The sequence below is a fragment of the Mytilus galloprovincialis genome, chromosome 4 (genome assembly GCF_965363235.1).
Source record: "Mytilus galloprovincialis chromosome 4, xbMytGall1.hap1.1, whole genome shotgun sequence".
Lineage (NCBI taxonomy): Eukaryota > Metazoa > Mollusca > Bivalvia > Mytilida > Mytilidae > Mytilus > Mytilus galloprovincialis.
This window is the reverse complement of record NC_134841.1, coordinates 49,552,031-49,569,930: the sequence shown is the minus strand read 5'-3', so window position 1 is coordinate 49,569,930 and position 17,900 is coordinate 49,552,031. Positions and strand designations below refer to the sequence as shown.

General features: G+C 32.5%; 1 protein-coding gene across 1 annotated transcript; it reads right to left on the bottom strand.

The window, feature by feature from the left end:
- Nucleotides 1–848: 848 nt before the first annotated feature.
- Nucleotides 849–13,263, bottom strand: LOC143072346 (PC-esterase domain-containing protein 1A-like). The gene is made up of 5 exons (XM_076247241.1): nt 13,173–13,263; nt 11,048–11,151; nt 9,978–10,057; nt 6,780–7,012; nt 849–4,678 (listed from the first exon to the last, which is right to left on the bottom strand). Exons 2-5 carry the CDS (start codon nt 11,136–11,138, stop codon nt 3,949–3,951), a joined length of 1,134 nt encoding a protein of 377 aa, XP_076103356.1. The 5' UTR covers nt 11,139–11,151; nt 13,173–13,263; the 3' UTR covers nt 849–3,948.
- Between the last annotated feature and the right edge of the window lie 4,637 nt (nt 13,264–17,900).

Here is a 17,900-nt window from a genome sequence, read left to right as displayed (position 1 = left end):
ATCCTATTACTTATAAGAGAAATTTAACATTACAAAAAATCTTAACTTTTTTTTCAAGTAGTCACTGAACCATGAAAATCAGGTCAAGGACATTGGACATATGACTGACAGAAACTTCGTAATATGAGGCATCTATATACAAAGAATGAATCATCCAGGTCTTCCAACTTCTAAAATATAAAGCTTTTAAGAAGTTAGCTAACACCGAGGCCGAATCACCATCTCAAAATCACTAAAGATCATCATAAACAGGCAATAACTCCAATTATCTACAGATTTCAATTCATTGGACTTGTTTGTAGATCTTTTCTAGTTGATCATTTTTGGTATATAAAGTTTCTCACTTTTTATTATATTTTTTCAGATATTGGGCAAACATGACCAAAAAAAATTGGTTATATATGTCAAGGGCAATAACTCATATAAGAAGTTGTCCGACAGTTTTGAAATAAATAGACAATGTGATCAAATCATTCTGAACATTTTTGCCAGACAGATTTCTTCATTCATAGCAGTTTTCAAAAAAATAAACCAAACCTGCATTTTCCCTTATGGTCTTTTTTCACCCATGTCAGTCATTGGCAAATGGGGTCAATGGACATATTTAATAACTAGATACCATAATGAAGGTTGTGATTATGTTTGGTGGAATTTGGCCTTGTAGTTTCAGAGGAAAATATTTCTGTAAAAAACGATGTCTGACAATGACGATGGATGCAGAGGCCAAGTGATGACAAAAGCTCGGTCAGGTGAGCTTAAAAGGATATCAAGTCTGAAAGCTAACTCAGTGGAATCTAATGGTAAAAAGACAAATGACTAGCCATAATTTTAAGTAAATATCCAACAAGTAACTTTAATTAACTTTATATAAGAAAACAAATATATGTACAATTGCAATTATAACATAATAAGAAGTGAACAATAAATGATCAAACTGGCCACTTACTTACCTATACTGTTACAAATGAATTTCAAGTAAATGGTCATCAATAATTGTCAACCATTTTCCAAAGTGTAAAAAGCATACAATTAGAGGGAGGGGGTAAAAAAAATCAACATTTTCACAGAAAGTTTTTTTTTTTAATTCCGGATTTTTTTCATTTCCACAGGGTTCACTCATTGATGTCATCAAATAAATAGTCAGATATGTTTCATGTTTTTTTCAATGCAAATTTCTGTATTATAAACTAAACTTTAATAGACAGGATCTTCTTTTTATGAACAATGATTGATTCTTGTCTTGAAATCTGACAATTGGTTGATGTACACTTTATGAGGGAGGGGGGTCTGAAAAAGTGTATGTTTTGTACACTTTGGAAAATGGTTGACAATTCTCGATGACCCTTAAGTTTTACAAGTGAAAATCATGAGAAAATCTTAATGAAAAATATAATTTGCTAAAACTTTCAACACAATAGAAAAGAAATATTGTTGATGCTATGTTTTAACGCTTTTAACACTTTCCAAATAAGTCCAAGTACACTGAAATTCTATAAACAAATTCTGGCGTCCTAGGACTTTATATTTTCATTCAAAAGATGTATTCAGTATCTGATCATTTATCTTGTTTTTAATTTACATAAAAATACAAAAACATCAACTTCAATTTACACAATTTTGCTTCTTAATTCTTGTTTTTTTTTTTGCATATATATTAACCATGTTAAAAATGGATAAATGATAGCACCATCATAACATTAGCCCCTTTTCAAGCTATTCACACATTTGGATAAAAACCCTATAATACATTTTTGTCAAAACCTAAGATTTTCATAATTATTTTGAAATAAAAAAAAAAATACACTTACATGTACATCAAGCATGTATAAAAATAAAAACAGGAAAACAGTAACATATTGTATCAGATAAATGTTTTTTTAGAAAAATGTTTTTTATCAGCACACTCAATTCAGATTAATAATACATATCCAGTAGGATCTGTTATATTTTCAATATCAACGAAACCATCATTAGTAAGGGATGCTTTCAATAAAAGCCTTTATAGTTTCTATATATAACAATACTTGACGGAAGTTAAAACATGATTAAAACATGCTCAAATTAAATAGATGATTTAGGATGTTGGGTATGCAAATGTATATTTAGAAACAACATTGATACCTAACCTCTACCTTAGAAATCTAATAGAAATGTGTAGCTCATCATCATTTTAGAATCTATATCTACTATCTACAATCTATATCTAAATATGAGCACAATCATTAGATTAAAATGCCGATTATGGAGAAGAAAACTTATTTAAATCCAATAGCCCTACATGTATAGAGGTCAAAAGTCAACCAAAATGAAATTTGTATGTGAAATAACTAATCATTAGGCAAAACAAAATAATATGCGTGTTTCCGAGGGTAGGTAGGTGTTTTTTTATTTCACCTTTTTTTACATTGAGTCTATAGGAGGGACATTCTGACTTTAACAGTGCTTTATGAAAAATGACAAAAAAAACTTCAGGGTAGGCTGTTTTTGAGCTTAAAAAATAGGGTGGGTACCATAATAGGAAACACACATCTTTTCTTATTTGGCCTTATAAATTTATGGAGCAGATGTTGATTTTTATATCTGCCAAAAAAAGAGGAAAAGAAAACTGTTATTCTGTAAAGCTTTCCAAATTCATTGGCTGCAATTAGATCATTAAAAGTCAATCTGAAACACATCATACAATTTGTCTATAACTACTAATTTCAAAACTATATACTTTGAAGAAATATAAATTATTACAAAGAAAGCCATAAAAAGTACAATTTTACCCGTTTTCTTCTTTATTCTAGTTTAGTAATGTAGGACATGAAGAAAAATGTAAAAATACTAGCACTACAACCTATAGTTAATATAATACATATTAGATACTGAATTTTTATCATGGTCAGAATTGCTTTCTGGAAGTTTAGACAGACTGAATCAAGTTTTTTTTTTAATTGGAGAAAATTTTATGCAGCACTAAATTTTCTTATCCAAAATCACAAGCACTATAACATACTCGATTAAACTAACAGCAATAACAAATGGTCAATAGTTTAGACACTGACCACAACATATATCTTGACAACTTTCGATACCAACGGTTAAACATAAAAGGTTGTTGAACACATGAAGGTAATTGGAATGGAGTGTGGTATGGTTGATCTCGTAATCGTGATCCGTTCCTGTTCATACCATTGCAGTCTTCACGTAGAGTGGCAGCCCAGGCTTGTAAAATTGCTCCCGGGCCTGTAAAAATCACATCTACAGGCCAACAGAATATAACTAAAAAAATTTAAAATTTGAAATTCTGGGCCTGTAGATTTAACAGTTCATCGTGAAGACTACCATTGGGTGGATAGTCCTCATTTGTATTTCAGAACTAGAAAATTGCTTGTCAGTAATATATTTATTGTTAAGTTTAAATTATTTTGTACTGTAATGAAATTATGAGATATACCTGTAATAAAAATCTTTGGAAACAATTTGAAGTTTCTCTCCTTTTTTATGTTTTGCCACTTTGAATTTTATTTTCTAATTTATCATTTTAAATATAAGTTAAATGGACAGAAAAAAGAACAAAACATAATTGTTACTCAATTTCAAACATGGTCCAAGGTTTTTTTTTCTGGAGGTCTGAATCATATCATCTGATCATAACTATAAATTCTTATAAACAGAAGTACAAATATATAGGGTTGAGGGTTAAAGGGGTTATTAATTAAGCACTATAATTGTTTTCTTTTGTATTGATATTATTTCAAAGATTTCACTTTTCAACACTTTTTCTAGACCTGGAGTCTTAAATTGTCAAGGTTTTTTTTTAATTGAGAAAATTTTACACAGCACTAAATATTCTTTTCCAAAATCACAAGCACTATAACATACTCAATTAAACTAACAACATTAACAAATGATCATTGGTTTAGACACTGACACACACAACATGTATCTTGACGACTTTCAAAATTAACGGTTAAACATAAAAGGTTGTTGAACACATTGGAATGGAGTGTGGTACGGTTGATCTCGTAATCGTGATCGGTTCCTGTTCATACCATTGGGTGGATTGTAGTCATCATTTGCATAGGGTTGCCATTGGTAACCAGATGCATTGTTGTTGTTTATGACAGATCTAGTAATATTATAGTCCCTAATAGGTCTCTGTCTACAACTTTCATTGATTAATGTTCTAGATACACCAAAGTTTATTGGGGAAACAGTAGCAACAGGTGGCCGTCTGCTGAGATTATCTACAACAGAATGGTTAAATCTGTTAACAGGAGGGGGTAAAAGCGGTAACATTCTTTCAACAGATTCTGGTGCATTCTCTCCCCATGCTTCTGCTAAATGAGTCAGGATGAGATTTGTGATTCTACGATGAGCTGTCATGTCCCAGTGGATACCGTCACCAACTCTGCGTTGAAGCTGACCACGGAGATAGTAATGAAGATCTAAAAAGTCATATCCATTCGAAAATATTATCTGTCGAGCATAAAAATTAGCCTCTAAAATGTCCAGTCTTAATGTCGAGTTCATAAATTCAATCTCTGGAATAATGAAGCCTCCTCTAGCATCTTTACTAATAGGTAAAGTAGCATTCCATAATACTAAACATTCTTCTGGAAGACATTCTTTGAATCTCTGATAAAGTTTATCTAAGTTTTCCTTGTACATTTCGACACTTGCTTTACCATATCTGAAAATGAAATAAAAATTTTAAACGACTCAAGCATTAATATAAACTACAGATAAATTATTTTTTCTGGTTCATATTTTTCTTGAAACTTATACTGCAGATCCAGTTTTTAACCTTTTCGTATTTAGTTTTGTGATTTTTTTAACATGTAATTCAAATTATCAAAAAAATCCTACAGTATTGTATACAGAATTTCTGAAATAAACTATGAAGCTCCCTCTTTCTTAAAAAAAATCACAAGGTTACAACTGATGTGTATCTGTATACAATGTAACAGGGAAAATTTACAGAAAAAAATAAAAGACACTGCAGCAACCCATGACCCAAATTATTTATCAACTATAGTTTTATAAGTCTCCTTTTGGGAAAAAAAAATGGTTCTTCATTTCAGATTAGCATACTCATCTAAAGGTTTTGATAGTGTTATACATTCAGTCAGGGGTTCTACTTGTACAAGCTAGTTATCTTTATTTACCTGAAGAAGTAAATAAAATATACTTATATAAGTTAATTTTAATGTTGGAATTATCTCCCCTTAATTTTCTCAAAAATTTACTTTTATAGGTAAATTCTTTTTACAATTCCACAAAATTCTCAAGTTTTGAAATGTAAAATCATGCCTTTAACCATTTTTCCCAGGTTAGCTCATAATTTTTGATAAGAGTTCAATGTTTCATCTCATCAGTCAACAAAGAATCTAATTGCACAAAGATCTTGTGTATTTGCACAAGGCCTTCAAAAATTGCTCCTTGGGGGCTTGTAAATGAGCAGTGTTCTAAAGATAACAGACAAATGAGATTTTCACTGTCCAAGAAATTACATTTAAATGATTAGTTAAGACATCTGTAAAGGACAGACAATTCAAAATTCAGTTACACAAAGAAGTTCTAAGAATTCAGGAAAAGAAGATAGGAAGACTTTTTTAATCGTATATAAAGTAAAAAAAATAATTTACCTGTACAAGTAAATAAAATACACTTGTATAAGTATCCTACAAATTTACTTATTTAAGGAATGACTGTAATATTTTTTCTGTCTATGAAGAAATAACATCAAAAATTTGGTGCACACTGAATAATGCGCGCAGCGGGTTATTTAACAGTGTGCACCACATTTTTTATGTTATTTCGAATAGACAAAAAAAATATTACAGTCATTTCTTATAATTTAATTCTAAATTCCATTTTAAACCATAGAAAACCATGAAAAAACCTTGATGACGTCACGGTCACATGACTAAATTATGTCTATGGGCTCATAACAAAATAATGTCAGCCAATCAGAAGACGCGTTACATCCAAAATTAAATTATATTTAAGAATTGAATGCTCTTTTTTGTAAATTTATTGGGGTGTAAAAGCGTTGACCGAAGTACATTTTGTATGAAGCGCGGAAGCGCTTCATACTTAAAATGTGCGCACGGTCAACGCTTTTACAACCCTATAAAGTTACAAAAAAAAGCATTTAATACTTATAATTACATTTTTACCTATAGGATCATGAATACACGCCTTTTATCAAGTTTTTATTTTATTTACCTGTGCACTTTATTGTGGGACCTCGTGTCATCATGAATGAGAAGTTTTATTGAGTGATACAACTGCTTAAGGAATAACACATGATGTGCAGTTAGCCAATCAGAATAACGTATTGAAATGAAACATACATCTAATGTAATTATAAGTATATTAATGTTTACTTCTCCAAGTAAATAAAAATTACTCATACAAGTAGTACCCCTGACTGACATTATACAAACTTTAATAGGATTTGATAGGAAAGGATTGGACTACCTTGCTAACAAGAATTATGGGATATATCTGTACAAGTCTACATCCCAAAAATATTATGCTATCAAAATTTGAACTTGATCTGCCTTTGCTGGTTAAAACCTTGTGTTTAAGTTTGAGAACATTAAGGTGGAGGCACAATAAAGAATTGGAAAGAGTCAAATTTTGCAATTTTTTCCTTCATTAAGGGACAAAACTTGAGAAAGGGGGTGGCATAATTATGGAAGCTAGTGTGACAACAAGTGGAATCAGAAAACATGTCTCCTTCTTATAATTAAAACAAAAAAAATTTATAAGAAAATAACAATGACCTTGTGATATCCCACAGACAAGAGTTCATAATGACAACATCAGGTTTTGGGTCTTCGGTCAGATCTGAAAGAATGGATTCAATATAGGTGTTGTAACAGCGTGTAACAAAGTAGAATCTGATCAGATTATAATCTGTCTGGTATTGTCTGATCTCTCTGTAGTTCTTCCCATTTGTCATCACACCTTTCTGTCCACCTTCAATTAATTGGTCACCAATGAAGGAAAATTCTCCCTACAAGAAAAGAAGAGGTAAAGAAAATAACACTTTTAGTACTTTGTTAATGACTATAGAAATATATACAAGTAGACACCTTTCTGCCAACCCTCAATTAATGGTCATCAATGAAGGAAAATTCTCCCTAAAAGAAAAGAGGTAAAGAAAAACAACTTTAAGTCAGGGCCGTAACTACATTGAGGCAAATGAGGGAAATGCCTCATGTTGGAAATTAAAAAAAAAAAAAAAAAAAAAAAAACTGAAACAAAAGATTGTCTTCTTATTAAATTGTTTTCACGGCAAGTGTCTTGCAAGAAACAAGTTCTCTTCACTCTCTGATGTCACCCCTGCATGTGTTTCATGATCTATGTTTCTATTTTACTTTTAGTTTTCAGAGTTGATGGTCTATTGTTTGTACTTGTGTCCCAGGTTTGTCTATTGTTCTTTTATTGTCCTACTGTATGCCTATAGTATGAGTTTTGATTTTCATTTGTAAACATGTGGTTTTTGCAATGTTGCATGTCCACTGATGTCCAAAATATTTTAATAATATACTATGCTACTGGTCACAAAAAAAAAATGGTCATTTCTGCAGAATTGAACTTGATACCAAACAATACATAGATGGCCCTTTTTTGTTGATAAAATTAGATAACTGATATGGTTTAAATCAAAGCGAGACCACCATTTTCCTGGTATCAAATCATCTATAAAAAAAATATCAATGTATTGCCATATGACCTTTTACATTGAAGGATTAAACTTGCATTAAGGTCGTGTTCAGACTCTTTAACAGAAATAAAGGAATGTGGAGTAAACATGCACGTGACCTTATCTAACACAAAGTCAATGCATAGAAAAAATACAAATGATCAATGGTCAAAGTTTTTATTCCTGTTCTTAATTTTGATATTTGCTGGAGGGTCTTTAACAATAAAATAATCATAACAAGAGGCTCTCAAGAGCCTGAATCGCTCACCTTAATTTTTTTGGTTAAATCTCTCATCAATGATTATTTTGGCTTTTCAATTTATTTAAATGTTCTTTGAATCGTCCTATTTTCTTCAAAAGCAAAAAAATTATCATTTTCTCCTATGTTCTATTTTAGCCATAGGAGCTATGTTTCTGACATACAAGGAAATGAAATATAAAATTTATACTAGATACTCTGAAACTCATTTAGCCTAAGTTTGGCTGAAATTGATACAGCAGTTTCAAAGGAGAAGATTTTTTAAAGTAAGTCAACATGATGAACAAATTGTGAAAAAAGTCTTTAAAGGGCAATAACTCCTTAAGGGGTCAATTGACAATTTTGGTCAAATTGACTTATTTGTAGATCTTACTTTGCTTAACATTTTTGCTATTAACAGTTTATCTGTATCTATAATAATATTCAAGATAATAACCAAAAACTGCAAAATTTCTTTAAAATCATCAATTCAGGGGCATTATACCTGAAAAACCAGTTACCCAATTCGGCTGAAAATTTCAGGACAGGTAGACCTTGACCTAATAAATACTTTAACTTCTTGTCTTATTTGCTCTAAATGCTGGAGTTTTTGAGATATAAGCCAAAAACTGCATTTTACCCTGTGTTCTATTTTTAGCCATGACGGCCATGTTTTTTGACGAAATAAAAAATAAAGCACAAACTTTATTTTATACACCCTACTGATCATTCAGTTGAAGTTTGGTTGAATTTGGTTTAGTAGTTTTAGAGGAGAAGATTTTTTAAAGTTAGCAAATATGATGAACAAATTGTGAAAAATTGTCATTAAAGGACAATAACCCCTTAAGGGGTCAATTGACAATTTTGGTCATATTAACTTATTTGTAGATCTTACTTTGCTGATCATTTTTGCTGTTTACAGTTTATCTTTATCTATAATAATATTCAAGATAATGACCAAAAACTGCAAAATTTCCTTAAAATTACCAATTAAGTGGCAGCAACCCAACAATGGTTTGTTTGATTCATCTGAAAATTTCAGGGCTGATAGATCTTGACCTAATGAACATTTTAACCTCATGTCAGATTTGCTCTAAATGCTTTCGTTTTTGAGATATAAGCCAAAAACTGCATTTGACCCCTATGTTCTATTTTAAGTAACGGCGGCCATGTTTTTTGACGGATCAAAAATCGAAGCACACACTTTGAGCAGGATAATCTAAGGAACAATCATGCTAAGTTTCATTCAAATCCATTCAGTAGTTTCAGAGGGGAAGATGTTTGAAAAATTGTTAACGACGACGTTGACGGACGCCAAGTGATGAGAAAAGCTCACATGGCCTTTTAGACCAGGTGAGCTAATAATACCGTAAAACAAGTTCAAGATGGTCCTTAGTGTGGACTTAAGCAGTACTAGTACTTAAAGTATAATAAATATTGCACTGTCTTGCTCGGCGAATAGATTTCTGCCTCACTATTTTAAGAGGCTAGTTACGGCCCTGTTAGTACTTGATTAATGACTACAGAAATACATATCAGTTTTGTGTAAATTAAACCAGTTTAATATTCTCAAATTGCAAGGATTCATACATTTGGTACTTATAACTTGATTCTGCCATGGTAGATCATCTCAATATGCTAAAAGTATAAAAGTATGCTGGTTTCCCTTTATTTTCAATTATCAATGTCAGTTTATCAAGAAATGAGTTTTCCTTTTGAGATTCTTTTCACATTTACAAGCATTGACTAAAGATGCACTTCTCTTCATACTAAAAAAAAATGTCCTGCATGATCAAAACTTTTGAATAGTTTCATCACTGTCATTGTTTTACCATCGATTTGTTAACTTTTTCATAAGAAGAGTTACTCTATGATTGTTCTCACAAAGGACCAGTTAATGATTTGTATAATAATTTACATTTATAAGGTGTTGTTGTTTTAAGTGCCATGTGTATAACGCAACTTCTTTCAAAGTTTATAAGGATCACATATATGTAATTACTTAAACAGTTACAAAAAAAAACTATGGAATACCTTCTTCCTTAAGTCAGTTTCCCTCAAGTACTTGTTTTTCTGTAGCAATAAAACCAGGTCCTTATAAATACCTCTTTGGACTGAAATATATAGTTTTATCAATATGGTCAGCAATGCAAAAAATCATGTTAGGAGTAACATCATATTTTTATTTCTCCTTTAAACAATGTTAGAAAATCAAAGTGCTCATGAAAACAGAGAGTGTGTAAAGATTGATTTCATTTTGCCTGGAAGATTGCCTGAAAATTAAACATTGTATTGTATATTAAACAAAACACACATTCAGGCAACTCTCTTTCTTTGTTCATTATTGTGGACTCAGTTTAGCTTTACATATCCTTTCAAGTTTGATATACAAATGTACATGTTAACATGTATTTCAAAATTCTTAATCCAAAATATACTGTTTTCAAAGTATATATAAGACACTAAAGCTGTAAAATTGGAAATCTAACTTCCATTCAAATATATAAGGACAAGCAAAGTATTTTAATCACTTAAAAAGAACTAGCCTTTAGACTTAAAAAAATGTGAAAAATGCTGATATCATTTTTGATAAAACACATGTAGATGATAAATCTATTTTATGTTTTCAAAACATATTTGGAAGTCTGTGATTGGATTAAATTAACAAACATACATTTTTTTGTACGAGTTAGGTACCGGTACCTAGATATTTATTAAGGTAAAATTTTCAAAATAAAGAGAGAGAGACAAATTTAAATAATCATTAACTGAGAGAAAAATTCAATTTGGCTGTGATTAGACAAAATAATCTTAAGTTGACCTAGATTTGTACTTGGAAGGCCTGTTAAAAAGAATTTCACAATGTAGATTTACAACATAACAAGTTTCAGATGTTTCCTCAACCACAGAATCAAAACATATTTGGAAGTCTGTGATTGAATGAAATTAACAAACATACATTTTTTTGTACGAGTTAGGTACCTAGATATTTATTAAGGTAAACTTGTAAAAAAAATTATTCAGAAACAAGGGCCTGTGTTTTGATGACCAAATTTCTGACCAAAAACCTAGTTAATGGAGTGAAGACTGATTCTTGTACTTACTTGAATCCCCAATGATAACAATAAATTTGTTATGTAGTAACTTGTTAGCATCTTCCTGTAGAAATATATGCGTATTAGAAGTCTTCACCATCTCTATAGAATATCTGTCAAAACAAAACATTTGTAAATAATATGTTTATACAATCAACTTATAAATGTTTATATCTAAAAAAAACATCTCTAGATATCACTTGTATCGAATCTTACGACAAGAGGCTGCAGAGGTCAAACCCTGAACAGTTGTTAGAGGAAGTATGGACACAAACATTTATGCTTAAACCAGCTCTGAATTTGGATTGTGATTGAATATTTGATACAGCATGGGTTTGTGATACAAAATAAATGTGGTAAACAAGAGTGCACACGCTGAAATGTCTCGCTTTCTATCCTAATCATTGATATTATGTTGATAGTCCTGAATAAAAAGCTTTATTACATACATTTTTAAACTCAACATTAACCAAGAAAACTAAACATTAAACAATGAACCATGAAAATGAGGTCAAGGTCAGATGAACCATGCCAACCAGACATGTACAGCTAACAATTCTTCCATACAACAAATATAGTTGACCTATTGCTTATAAATTAAGAAAAACAGACCAAAACACAAATACTTAACACTTTGAAATGAACTGTGAAAATGAGGTCAAGGTCAAATAAAACCTGTGTGACTGATATATAGATCATAAAATATTTCCATACACCAAATATAGTAGACCTATTGCATATAGAATTAGAAAAATAGACTAAAACTCAAAAACTTAACTATAACCACTGAACCATGAAAATGAGGTCAAGGTCAGATGACACCTGCCAGTTGGGGATGTACACCTTAGTCCTTCCATACACCAAATATACTAGACCTGTTTAATATCTGAGATATGGACTTGACCACCAAAACTTAACCTTGTTCACTGATCCATGAAATGAGGTCGATGTCAAGTGAAAACTATCTGACAGGCATGAGGACCTTGCAAAAGTTATCAAAGGTACCAGGATTCTAATTTCATACAAGGTGCAAGGTACGTACATACCAAATTATCCTATTATTTATCATGAAAGAATTTAACATTACAATAAATCTTAACTTTTTTTTCAAGAAGTCACTGAACCATGAAAATGAGGTTAAGGACATTGGACATGTGACTGACGGAAAGTTCGTAACATGAGGCATCTATATACAAAGTATGAAGCATCCAGGTCTTCCACCTTCTAAAATATATAGCTTTTAAGAAGTTAGCTAACACCGCTGCCGGATCACTATCCCCATGTCGAGCTTTCAGCAACAAAAGTTGCAGGCTCAACAAAAATGGCAAAACATGTTGCACGAAAATAACCCTTTACAACCCCTTCCCGAATTATGCAAAATCATATACCATTTGTTCAAATAATTATGATGTCTAGCTGGCTTGGCTATATTTGAAAAAAAATTCTCTGACAACTTCAAGGCCGTCACCTTCTCACTTTCAGCAAAAATGTACATCATTGACCTGAAGGAGGCTCTCACAGGGTACCCCCCTCAGGCCGCAAGGTCGCTTTTAAATTCGTCGAGAGGTCGTTTTTAAGGGAAATGTACAGGTCACAGGTCGTTTTTTACCCAACACAGAGGAAGAAAGTCGGTCGGAGGTCGTTTTTTCCAAATTTTACAGGTCGCAGGTTGTTTGTAGAAGGTCCTCAGGTCATAAGTCGTCTCTAAAAAGCCCAGAGGTCGCAGGTCATTTTTGACCCTGCGGGAGCCTCCTGAAGGTCAACATTTGTTTAATCCACTTACAGGTAAGGTCGACAATCCATATATTATAAAATGGAAAGAAACCAGTCTACATGTCGAGCTAAAAGTATAAAAACGCTTTTAAAAACAGTCACTGTTCTAAGTCAGAGAGAATTTTGTTGCTTATTCTTCAGTATTCTATGTTGTGTCATGTGTTCTATATCATGTATACATATGTTTGTCTGTTTGTCCAGAGACATTAATGCAATTGTATTATATGTCTCTGGTTTGTCTAAAAATTCATTTTTAGCCAGGCGTTGTCAGTTTATGAGTTTGACTGTCTCTCTGGTATCTTTTGTCCGTCCCTCTTTTGTAACTGCATTACTTATGATACGGGTAAAACTTATGTATCACCTTTTTTATCTTCAGGCTGTAGGCTGTAGAAGGCAATATTTGTTTGTCAACTTTGTTGTCGAAAATTTCGAACTTCCGGTAAATAATCGCGGGAAACCGTGCAGTGAGGGGTCGTCTCAAGATTGTTTTTTGTGTTTTTTTTTTATCTATATCGTCATATTGTGATTCGCAGATTTCTTTTCTTTAAAATATTTATTTTTTTTTCTTTAGTTTCTGTTTTGTTTAATATTTTTGGCTTTGTTTTTTTGCTGTCGTTTTTTTAGCTCACCTCATGTCCTGGCCCTTCGGGCCAAGTCAGCTTTTCCCATCACTTGGCGTCCGGCGTCCGTCGTCCGGCGTTAACTTTTACAAAAATCTTCTCCTCTGAAACTACTAGGCCAAATTTAACCAAACTTGGCCACAATCATCATTGGGGTATCTAGTTTAAAAAATGTGTCCGGTGACCGGGCCAACCAACCAAGATGGCCGCCATGGCTAAAACTAGAACATAGGGGTAAAATGCAGTTTTTGGCTTATAACTCAAAAACCAAAGCATTTAGAGCAAATCTGACGGGGTAATATTGTTCATCAGGTCAAGATCTATCTGCCCTGAAATTTTCAGATGAATCCGACATTTCGTTGTTGGGTTGCTGCCCCTGAAATGGTAATTTTCAGTGAAGGAAATTTTGCTGTTTTTTTGGTTATTATCTTGAATATTATTATAGATAGAGATAAACTGAAAACAGCAATAATGGTCAGCAAAGTCAGATCTACAAATAAGTCAACATGACCAAAATGGTCAGTTGACCACTTTAGGAGTTATTGCCCTTTATAGTCAATTTTTAACCATTTTTCGTAAATCTTAGTAATCTTTTAGAAAAATCTTCTCCTCTGAAACTACTGGGCCAAATTTAACCAAACTTGGCCATAATCATCATTGGGGTATCTAGTTTAAAAAATGTGTCCGGTGACCCGGCCAACCAACCAAGGTGGCCGCCATGGCTAAAAATAGAACATAGGGGTAAAATGCTGTTTTTGGCTTATAACTCAAAAACCAAAGCATTTAGAGCAAATCTGACATGGGGTAATATTGTTCATCAGGTCAAGTTCCATCTGCCCTGAAATTTTCAGATGAATCGGACATTTCGTTGTTGGGTTGCTGCCCCTGAAATGGTAATTTTAAGGAAATTTTGCTGTTTTTGGTTATTATCTTGAATATTATTATAGATAGAGATAAACTGTAAACAGCAATAATGTTCAGCAAAGTAAGATCTACAAATAAGTCGCATGACCAAAATGGTCAGTTGACCACTTTAGGAGTTATTGCCCTTTATAGTCAATGTTTAACCATTTTTCGTAAATCTTAGTAATCTTTTAGAAGAATCTTCTCCTCTGAAACTACTGGGCCAAATTAAACCAAACTTAGCCATAATCATCATTGGGGTATCTAGTTAAAAAAATGTGTCGGGTAACTCGGCCAACAAACCAAGATGGCCGCCATGGCTAAAAATAGAACATGGGGGTAAATTGCAGTTTTTGGCTTATAATTCAAAAACCAAAGCATTAAGAGCAAATCTGACAGGAAGTAAGATTGTTGATCAGGTCACGATCTATCTGCCCTGGAATTTTCAGATGAATCAAATAATCGGTTGTTAGGTTGCTGCCCCTGAATTGGTAATTTTGAGGAAATTTTGCTGTTTTTTTGTTATTATCTTGAATATTATTATAGATAGAGATAAACTGTAAACAGCAATAATGTACAGCAAAGTAAGAAGTAAAAATAAGTGAGTATGACCAAAATAGTCAATTGACCCCCTGAGGAGTTATTGCCCTTCATAGTTAACTTTTAACAATTTTCTTAAAATTTGAAGATTTTCAATAACATTTTCCACAGAAAGTACTGTTATAAGTAGAGATAATTGTAAGCAGCAAGAATGTTTAGTAAAGTAAGATCTACAAACACATCACCATCACCATAACAAAATTTTGTCATGAATCCATCTGTGTCCATTGTTTTAATATTCACTTAGACCAAGGTGAGCGACACAGGCTCTTTAGAGCCTCTAGTTTTATTGGTTTGTTTGTGTTTTGGGGTTGTTTTTTTTTGGGGGGGGGGGTATTGAAGCCATATATTCACATAACAGTGGCAGCTCCAGGGGGAGGGTTCCTATGGTTGGAACCACCCTTTTTGTTTGAATGATCAATGCATTTGAATGGGGACAAATAGTTGGAACACCCATCCCCCCCTTCTGGGTTAGGAACCCCCTTTTAAAAATGGCTGTATCCGTCCCTGTATAATCATGAGCAATACCATTACTGGTGTTTATGTAAACCTGTATTTACTCTGAAAGGCCCAGTATAAAAGAATGAAGAAAAAAAATTCAAAAGTGACAGCCAAATTATGACTTCTTAAATAAAAAGAAAAATCAATTATGCCAGATACCAGGCTTCTCATTCGGAATTTCCCAGCAATAGACTTCTCTGGTTCCTGCCTTGAAACATTACATAACACATCATGGCATGCTTGGAATCCATTCAGCTCTAAATCAATTTTCAGTTCTAGACCCCAGGGTTCTAGACTACCGGTATTCTAGCTGGGAACAGTATATCTTACGAAAAATATATTGTTCCCGATTCAAGCCATGTTTTGGGAATTGGCCATGTTCCATTAATACAAATGTAGGCCTCAGGCTCAAATCATATGGCTCCTAGCTCTCATAGTAGGAATCTAGTCTTAAGATACATGGGTTCCAAAGAAACTGGAGCCTGTGTTGTTCCCCCAAGGAGTAGTGTTGTTTAAAATGAGAAACTGGTGCCTGCATTAAATCCTCTAGCTATCTCTTTATTAAAAACAACGAATTATTTGAATCTGGAAAACTGATGAGAAATTTATGATGAAAACTAATCCAACTAAATAAGGTTAGCCATCTGGCATGGCTTAGGGGGGGGGGGGGGGGGGTAAGTAAGTTCATATTGAAATGATAGTGAAAGTAAAATTAACCTTTAATAGCTATGCCTATTTAGTTGGGTTAGTTTTCACCCTACATTTCTTATTGTTGTTAGTTCTAATTTCGGATTGCACCACTGATGCCACCTTTAATGATGAAAATAAAACCATATGTAAAATTGAGAATGGAAATGGGGAATGTGTCAAAGAGACAACAACCCGACCACATAAAAAACAACAGCAGAGGGTCACCAACAGGTCTTCAATGTAGCGAGAAATTCCCGCACCCGGAGGCGTCCTTCAGCTGGCCCCTAAACAAATATATACTAGTCCAGTGATAATGAACGCCATACTAATTTCCAAATTGTACACAAGAAACTGAAATTAAAATAATACAAGACTAACAAAGGCCAGAGGCTCCTGACTTGGGACAGGCGCAAAAATGCGGCGGGGTTAAACATGTTTGTGAGATCTCAACCCTCCCCCTATACCTCTAACCAATGTAGTAAAGTAAAAGCATAACAATACGCACATTAAAATTCAGTTCAAGAGAAATCCGAGTCTGATGTCAGAAGATGTAACCAAAGAAAATAAACAAAATGACAATAATACATAAAAAAACAACAGAAATACTAGCAGTTAACTGACATGCCAGCTCCAGACTTCAATTAAACTGACTGAAAGATTATGATTTCATCACATGAACATCAGGCACAATCCTTTCCGTTAGGGGTTTAGTATCATACCATCATAACATATATGAGAAGAACATAACCCGTGTCATGCCAACAACTGTTTTTAGAATAAATGTGTTTAGTTACGATGCAAAGACCTTATCAGTGACTCAATATTAACCCCAAAATATACAATCTTTAATGACTTGACAACAGTATCGTAATTATATCCCTTCTTAATAAGTCTATTCAAAGGTTTTGTAAGTTTCTGAGGTGAATACTGACACCTTTGTGCTTTATAAAGAATATTACCATAAAAAATTGGATGTGAAATACCTGAACGTATTAGAAGTCTGCATGTTGAGCTATATTTACGAATGATGTCTTTATACCGATGATAAAATTTAGTAAATGTTTTGACTAGTTTGTGATATCGAAAACCCTGGTGTAATAATTTTTCAGTAATACATAAATTTCTCTCGTTAAAATCTAAAACATTGTTACATACACGAGCGAATTGTACAAGTTGAGATATATAAACACCGTAAGATGGTGACAAGGGAACGTCACCATCTAAAAACGGATAATTAACGATAGGAAATAAAAAATCATCCCTTTTATCATAAATTTTAGTATTCAGCTTTCCATTAGTGATATAGATATCAAGATCGAGAAAAGGGCAGTGGTCATTGTTAGTATTAGCTTTATTTAAAGTAAGTTCAACAGGATAAATTTCATTAATATACATACTGAAGTCGTCATTATTGAGAGCCAAAATATCATCCAAATATCTAAAAGTATTATTAAATTTGTTTATCAGATGTTGTTTCGATGGGTCTTTGCTTATTTTTGTCATAAATTGTAACTCATAACAATACAAAAACAGGTCCGCAATAAGTGGTGCCCAGTATGTGTTTGCATGTATATTTCGATTAAATAATTTTCATAATTGCTAACCTAATAAAATTTTCCTGCTGAGATTCAATTCCTATTAAATATAAAGAAAGCTGGTTAGCTAGTTTAGAAAGCAATTCTGGGAAGTGTACCAATATACAATCTGACAATAAATTAAAAATATAAGAACTTATAGAAAATTTGAAAATATTTTTATGTTTGAACCATATTTAA

Coding starts and splice junctions, on each gene's coding strand:
- LOC143072346 (XM_076247241.1), bottom strand. CDS start 11,138: ATGGTGAAGACTTCTAATACGCATATATTTCTACAGGAAGATGCTAAC. Junction 10,058..11,047: donor TGTTATCATTGGGGATTCAA/GTAAGTACAAGA, acceptor TATATATTTCAG/TCCAAAGAGGTATTTATAAG. Junction 7,013..9,977: donor AAACTGACTTAAGGAAGAAG/GTATTCCATAGT, acceptor CTTTTCTTGTAG/GGAGAATTTTCCTTCATTGG.